This window comes from Perissodus microlepis, chromosome 19 (genome assembly GCF_051167445.1).
Source record: "Perissodus microlepis isolate ML-2025 ecotype Zambia chromosome 19, ASM5116744v1, whole genome shotgun sequence".
Classification (NCBI taxonomy): domain Eukaryota; kingdom Metazoa; phylum Chordata; class Actinopteri; order Cichliformes; family Cichlidae; genus Perissodus; species Perissodus microlepis.
Genome location: NC_140479.1, coordinates 27,239,013 through 27,247,169, shown reverse-complemented (window position 1 = coordinate 27,247,169; position 8,157 = coordinate 27,239,013). Strand labels below are relative to the sequence as shown.

The 8,157-nt window shown below is 42.8% G+C and overlaps 1 protein-coding gene across 2 annotated transcripts; it reads left to right on the top strand.

The window, feature by feature from the left end:
- Positions 1-536: 536 nt before the first annotated feature.
- LOC146366214 (synapse differentiation-inducing gene protein 1-like) lies at positions 537-8,157 on the top strand. Of its 2 annotated transcripts, none has more exons than XM_084915129.1 (4): positions 537-1,124; positions 2,952-3,470; positions 6,483-6,620; positions 7,306-8,157. In XM_084915129.1, exons 2-4 carry the CDS (start codon positions 3,048-3,050, stop codon positions 7,462-7,464), a joined length of 720 nt encoding a protein of 239 aa, XP_084771255.1. In that variant the 5' UTR covers positions 537-1,124; positions 2,952-3,047; the 3' UTR covers positions 7,465-8,157. The 2 variants fall into 2 exon arrangements, with proteins under 2 accessions (XP_084771255.1, XP_084771254.1); XM_084915128.1 differs by having other exon boundaries at positions 538-1,124; positions 2,982-3,470.

Here is an 8,157-nt window from a genome sequence, read left to right as displayed (position 1 = left end):
AACTACAGACTGAGTCCCTGTAAATGCTATAGCTCCTCTGATCAGTATAATTATTATATTATTCTAGAGTATGATCTGATTCCCATTTTTCCTGTGTAATATATTATGTTACCAATTTGCCTGCATGGGAAATACATCTACATGAATGTTATGCAAACTGTGTTTACCATGATAAATTGCAGTATGTAATCAAAAGCAGCTCCTGGGAGTGGGGTGAAAGGCACATCCAAATTGGCAGTCTCATGATAAATGCATGGGATTTGTCTAAAATATTAATCAAATCTAAATGTGCAATGAATTTGATAGTGGCTTACTCCTGGGCTATATTTGGAACCAGTTCCGAGCCGTGCTGGGACAGGAGACAATAAAATTAAATTGGCAAATCTTCTCGAAACTAGTGATACAGCTGGACTCGAAGAATGGGAAACCCTAAAAATTAATGTAGCAGAAGGATAGCTTTACAAAAATGTTTCCGTGTTGTGTTTATCTTTAGTGGGCGCTCTCAGCGGGGCGAGAATAACACCTAATCGTTTTACTGTGAAGGTGCGAAAGTTAGAAGCAGGGCGATCATTTCACGATACAAATCAGATGCGTTTGCAAAGTGGGAATGGTGGCTCACGTGATCACACATTTCAGAGGCTATATTAAGAACCTGATTCGAAAAGGACTCTTATGCAACAATGCAAAATAGAACCGCTGGGAGGAGGCGTAAAAAAGAAGAAAACCGGCCGACACTTTAGATGCTGAATAGAGTTAGACGACCAAGCAAGAGGGAAGTTTAGAAATGTCAAATCCTTAGTCCTTAGAGTTCACGCAGCCAATCAGTTGGCTGGAGTCAGCTCAGCCTCCGTTGGAGTTGTTTGGAGCCCGAGCCTCGGTGAGATACTGTGCGTAAAATCTGCCTTAAACGCAGCAGCGGCACTGTCACAGCATCCAGAGTCCATTCTCTCACACACGGACTTACTTCCGTTTGAAGGGGAGCTGTTGTTGTTGTTGCTACGATGGCAGTTTTGCGAAAACTGTTAATGTGAAGTGGGAAGGTGGGTCCACTGCTCCGTCTACATCGACTCAGTTGCGTCGAGGAATAATGCTGAGCAAACCTGCCGGAGGATTTTCAACTACAGGTAAGATGACTGTCGATGTTTAGCTGCTGGTTGCCACAATATGTTCTTAGGCTGCTATTCTAGGATAGATGTATATCTGAGAGCAGTAGAGTGGGAACAAATAGGAAATTCCCTCCATTGTACGTTGAAAATTAAGTTTTCCAATTTTACGTGAAGCGGACGCACCACAATAGGGGAAATATATTGTGCCTTTGTTTGTGTTTGTGGCTAAGAAAGTGTCATGTATGAATAACCCATAGCAGATTAAACAAAGACAAGGTAGATAGACAGAGGGACAGAGGTGGTCATTAATAATCGCGGAGTCCAAGACGCTCATGTGCTAAGTGCACTTATTCCAGAGTCTGATGAATTATTTGTGGATGTGAGATGTGATTTTTGTTGTCTAATGTAGTGTGTAATGGAATTCCTTGTTATCTGAAGAGCGGCTCAGGCACAGGAGCATATTGGAATGGACACAGTGTTGAAGATACTGAGCTGAGTGTTGTGCGCGTGTACATATGTGTGAGTGTGTGGGCTCACATTCAGCCACTGGCCCACATTATTCATGCTTCCCCACGGCAAATAACTGTGAAAGCTATTGTGGATGCATGAGCTTTTTATTTTTTTAATCATAGGAGGTCAAAGGCTCCAAAGTTCTCCTGTAAATCTGCATGTCTTTAAGGACCGCTGTCTCTGACGGCCAGGAAGTCACTGCATATGGAGGAAATAATGCATCTGTTATAACACCCTCTGCCTGTTTTATTGTTTACTGTTTGTGGAGACTGTCAGAGGCAGCCAGAGAAGTCTAAAGGGTGTAGTTTATGCCACACTGTATACTATTATTTTCAATATAGATAGATAGATAGATAGATAGATAGATAGATAGATAGATAGATAGATAGATAGATATTTTGCCAAACTCATGTATTTCTGTATGCCATTATGCTCCACTCAGTCACCTCCCAGACCTCAAAAATCAAAATCTCTGGGCAAAATCACAATCGCATCCAAATGTACTTGTGCATTTCCATCCCTGCAGCTTGTTTCTCAGTTTTCAGACTTTCAACTAAACAAACACATGACATAACTCTGACTTATTTTCATAACATAATGCAGGCCCTTTATCTCATTTCGCCATTAGTCACGGGATGAAAAAAATGAATTTGATGGACGAGGTCCACGGGGACTGACCGTTTTGCAAAACAAAGTAGTGTATTTGCTTAACCCCAAATCTGGACACGCTCATATCACAGAGCCTCTCATTGGTGGACTCGTTGCCTTAGTGACTGCCTTTCCTGACAGCGTTCTTGTTTTTGTTTTTTACTGTTGTTGTTGTTTTTTAATTGCTATTATTTTACATAAAGCAGTCATTTATTATTATTATTTTTTTTATCTTCTACTCATTAGTCCCACTCTTCAGCTGCATTTGAACATCCAGGCGGAGTCAAGGAGGCCACTTCAGACTTGTCAAATAATTATGCACCGCGAAATACAGCACCAACTATCATCCTTTCTCCGCATTTTCATTATAGGAAGCTGTGACATGTGGAAGATATTTTTTCACTAAATGTTTATATAAAACTGAAGGGGGGGGGGGGGGGGGGGGGGGGGTGAGATGCAACAGTTGAACATACACCAGATGGTGATTTTTATGGCTCAGACTGGTGAGAGCTTGGGAGAGGAATGCTGATTGTCAAACAAGATGAAATATTTCCTGCATTAGAAATCTGTTCTAGAGGGCACATTTTCATGCTTAGATCAAACTGGAGACCTATACCGTACCTAGATTAACTCTATATTCCCTAGAATGTGCTGTGATTAGACTTGACTTCTTTCTTTTTGTTTCAGGTTTTATTAACTAGATGACTTTTTCTTCAGCTGCCAGACTGCCCGATATTCTCTGGACTCCATCCTTTGATCCACAAGACGTTTGAACCAGCCCTCATGGAGAGCCTCAGCGAGCTCCAGAACCCCCTGCTGGACAAAACCAGCAGTCATGCAGTTCCTAACGACTACCAGGGCTACCAGTGTGACTACCCGAGCCAGCCATATCAGGACAGCCTAATTGGCTACTACTGCACTGGGGCCAATGGCAAACATAAGGCTCAGCAATTCTTGGATGCCACCTCTCTCCATTTGGCAGTGGAGGCCTTCTACAGGCCCAGCTTCATCCTGTGCAAGGACGACATCAGCCTTCATAGCAAGGACTCGAAAAGCGAGAGCTTTGAAACCACTTTCACAGAGAGTAAGGCGTCAGATGGCGTTTCCACGGAAAACACAGTGGATAGCGCGCAAGAGGAGAAGGATGCCAAGATACAGACGGTATCCTATGAGGTGGAGGAGGAACAGCAAGGTCCTGAGTATGAGGTCAGAGGTCACATGAAAGGAAAACATGAATATGTTGTCTGCATAAATGGCAGGGTACCATGCTTTATAGGCATGTTATCCATAGCTCCAAGCATCTGATGCAACATGAGGAAGTACGTGTTATTAAGTTATTAGAGAAATAATAAACTTATAATTCTTCATTTTTTATACAAGGCATACAGGAATGATTACTGTAGCCATACATGCTTAAGCAGCAGACCGAAGCAAGAACTGTTTGGCAGTGTTGACAGAGTAATTGAATATTGAGTCACTATATGAAATTAAATGCGTTTCAACACTTGCTTGTAACTGTCAGGGCCAGCTTTCAGCAGAAAATGAGTCACGGTGCTGTAGTGATGCTTATTATTTCATTTGCTGTTCTAATAGACTGTCGGCGTGATTCACGCTCATTTCTCACTCTTTTCTGCAAATGGTCAATCTGCTTGTGACTCTTTGAAATGCGGTGCGGGGTAATTGTTCGCTTTTGTCTTATAATTACATTCCAAGAAAATGACACATCTGATTTTTATCTATTTCGGCAATTTTTCCTCTCTTTTTTGGGGCTAATATAGTCACAAAAAAAGATAACTTGACAGCAAAAAAGAGCAAAGTCTTTTCAGAAGTGGTGAAAATCTAATTTCACGAAGGGACGCTTGTGAAGTACTCAGGGCTCTGAGCTGGCAGAGGAAGAAGTATAGCACCCTTACCGAGCTGATGATCACGCCAGCTCCTGTCATTCGGAGGCCTGGCAGATAGATTGAGACATAGCAGCAACTGCCATTAATGCCATAAGTAATGTTGTGCTTTAACAGTGTTAAGCGAGGCTGTGCTGATTCATGGCCGTCAGAGCAGGTGAGCCCGGAGCCAAAGTTATTCCATGTCAATTCAAAAGCGCAAATGAATGTGATTAACAGTGCTCTGATAAAAAGCTGGCTTTCCAAATGGAATATGAGACCTTTTGCACCTACATTTCTTTACTTTCTCCTCCTGCCTTTGTGTTTGTGCGTGCATCCGTGTGCCGCAGCACTAATATTCGAGTCATGCCGACTCAGAGAAACTGTGATTAAGAGGGTCAAAGGAGCTTGCAAAGAAAAGCGTCTGGACTTCTTTAAGTTACTTGAAGACGTTTCACCTCTCATCCGAGAAGCTTCTTCAGTTCTAAGGTCAAATGATGGGACTCTCCACCATTTGACCTTAGAACTGAAGAAGCTTCTCGGATGAGAGGTGAAACGTCTTCAAGTAACTTAAAGAAGTCCAGACGCTTTTCTTTGCAAGCTCCTTTGACTACGATGACCTGGATGACTGAGAACCTTCACAGACATATGTGATTAAGAGGATTTTTACAGCTATGGGAATATAAATAAGAGAAACAGAGCAGCAGCTGGGGAAGGTCCATATAGCTCCAAAATTACCCATATATTGTCTGTGGCAGCTGTGTTTACACATTTTCCCTTCACAGTTGCATGTTGCTGCAGGCCTTGTGTACAATCAGCAACAGAGAGGAGGGAAAAAACGTAGACCAAGTCTCTGGCAGGTGATGTTTGACATTTGGGTGATACAGACAAAATAAATTGCAGGTAACAAAGTAACAAGACCCTGTGCATGATGCCACTGTGATTGCCCCTGCTAACAAGGTGCACAGATACGTGCGTATGTGTGTGCGCGCCCCGGTGTTGAGTCATCTGTCCCCTTCAGACATTAACAAGGACTGGGAGAGAGCTGTGACAGGGCTGTTAAAGGCACTGAGCCTCGGCGGACCCCCATCAGTTATACTGGCAGACCAGACTGGGAGCGTGTTCCCAGCCGACCGGACTCTGTGTCAAGCAAGCTGTCAGTAAGACTGAATGCAGCAGTCACTCAGAACTGTTATCAGTTCTTGCTACGGAGATAAAAGGAGATTACTGCTGTTTGTACTCACCAGTTTATTCATGTGATGTCAGATTATGCAGTTACCACCAGCTGCTGTTTTGATAGATCGTACCCGTCTGTCTAGGTGGACAGTGTTCATAAAGCAGATAAGAGAGAGCTTCGTAATCTCTTTCTTGGCAAAGGTATTTGTTTGTAAACTCTTTGGATCCCCCGCTGACCTCTAAATAAGGTTTCTGAGCGGAAATCCTCTGAATATAGCTCAAAGTTATTACATTGCATCCAGTGTTTTGGTTAATTCGGATGCGATCAGACGCTAGAAAATAGTTTAGAATTTGCTGTGAAATGTGGCTATTTACAAGTATGGTTCCTTTTTCTCTTGCTTGCCTCGCTGCCTGTTCCTTAATTACCTCTAAAATGGTTGGTTCAGTTCCCGCCTTACACATCGATTTCTGTTTTTGCACTTTCCTTTTTCCCTGCTTTGATTGATCCGAAGGCAGGAAGACTAACAAATGAAACCTTGCTCCTGTGGGGGCTGTTTATTTAGACAAACATCCTCTCCATGTCTGGGATAGCTAAGAGAAGTAAGGCCACCTTCTCTTAAAGGTCACCTGTGTAGTAGTCACATTGCCATCGTTGCTGCAGGCTCGGTGTGCCCATGTGGCCTAAGTGACATTCAGATCTATCACTCATTAGCTCCCGTGGCCCTGACTTTCAAGGTACGATGCGTTCAACAGGCTCCTGTTGTACACCTCATAAGATGCCTGGTGCATTAAGGAAAGATGGTGGAGGTCTCTCAGAGTGTAAAAGCAATTTAGCACATAAATGACGCTCTGTCCTGTCACCTTGCAATGATGGAACAATCCGTTAATCCTGTGTTATCTGTCAGACCGCTCATGTGTGTTGACAGAGGCACCAAATCCTCTCTGGCTGACTGGGCACATCCTGTCCTGGGCGGTTGTAGAAAAGGTTAGATACAGTAGAGAGGGAGCATGAGATGTCAAGCTACGACACCATAAAGCTGTCCAAAGTACACCTGGCTTTTTATACGTCAGCCATACTCTGTTATTATGTTTATATATAAGGTTCCACATCCGTTTTTTTTTCTGACTTTTAATTTTTCTGTATAAACTCAACGTCTTCCAGAGTGACAGCTCCAGTGACAGTGAGAGTGAGGACAACTTCATCGTGCTGCCCCCTCGGGACTACTTGGGCCTCGCCATCTTCTCCATGCTCTGCTGCTTCTGGCCCTTGGGCATCGTTGCCTTTTACTACTCTCACAAGGTAAAGGCCCAGAGATCTCAAGGATGTCATCAACTCTTATTACACTGCATTCTATTTAAGGTCAGTGAGCACAAGCGTTCAGACAAGTGCAGTCGCAGCCTATTTTCCACCCTGTGACCCTCCTTGCAGTTGTTTCAGATGATTGGCTATGTAAATTAAACAGATTCGGCCCACTTGTCAGTCACCTGTGTTCACTTTGGGAAACCATTAACTCTAAGGTTTTGGTTCACAGTGCTCTCCTGTGTGAGCGACCGACTGCCATTATATTGTTTTTTAACTTGTTTTGCTCATAGCTGAGAACTCATTTGCAATTGTAGCAGCACCTTTGGTTGGTCTTATGGTTGGCAAAAAACCATTAGCTTCAAGCCTTCTCACCTCAAACGCAGCACAGTGTTTCTCTGTAGTTTTGAATCACAATAATTGCAGAGACAATTATAGCAGAACAGAAAATAATGTGTCAAAAGAATAAATAAAGGCCAGCCTCATTTTTGATAGGAAACCAAAACACCCAAACAACACATTTGTCACTGTCAGAGGGATAATGACCTAATTGCCATGGTAACTAATGGCTCCCTAAGAGCATTTCTTGTTTTCTCTCTTTTAACTGTGGCTTTACACCTACTCAGACACTCTGTGCTGATGAGTAACACACCAGCTCATTTCACTCTCTGCTTTGTTTTGTCAGACTGGCAAGGCCGTTGCAAAGGGAGACTTCTCCAGAGCAGGGATGAGCTCCAGAAGAGCCCTATTCCTGGCTGCACTTTCCATTACCATTGGAACAGGGATGTATGTGGGGGTGGTTGTTGCCCTCATAGCCTACCTGTCCAAGCCTGGACATGTATAGCACTAGGACCACATGCTTGGAGGGTGGAGACGGTAGACATAAAGATGAAAGGAAGGGAAAGGGTGGACAGATATTTGCCTCTCCTGAAGGTGTGCGTCATTGTCGAAGCTGGCTCTCTGCAAAAGCAGAAGCTATATGAAGAGAAAGAACAGAAGGAGAGCAAGAGAAGAAAATATGTGTGGATGGAGTATTACTTGGACAGCATATTGATCTGGATTGAATCTTTATTTCTGGAATGCAACACTCCCGATCCCTCTACAAAAACACAAAAAGACAGTGCTGAGAAAGATGACTACTCTTCCACAAAGACTGCGCTACACTTATCTAAGAAAAAAAATTAACTCATAGAGTATGACACTACCTACCTTTTATCACATTAATCATTTACAGCATTTTTATTTGACCTTTACATTCAGTGTATTATCTGTCCTTACTGTTGCAGATTGTGTATTATTCTCTTTGTAAATGAATTTCTTGGAAAAACAGTCAGCCAATGGATTTCTGGGTGATTGTTCATTTAAGGAATACTCGAAAGGGATCCAGTTAGTAAGACGTGATAAGTGGACCCCTGACAGAAAGACAACAAATGTGTCAAGTGTACACAAAGATGCCAAGCATTGGACTAGAAATTTATTAGTGTCTATTGTGAACTGTAAATTTAGTCAATAAATACATTTGGCATGAATAATTAAA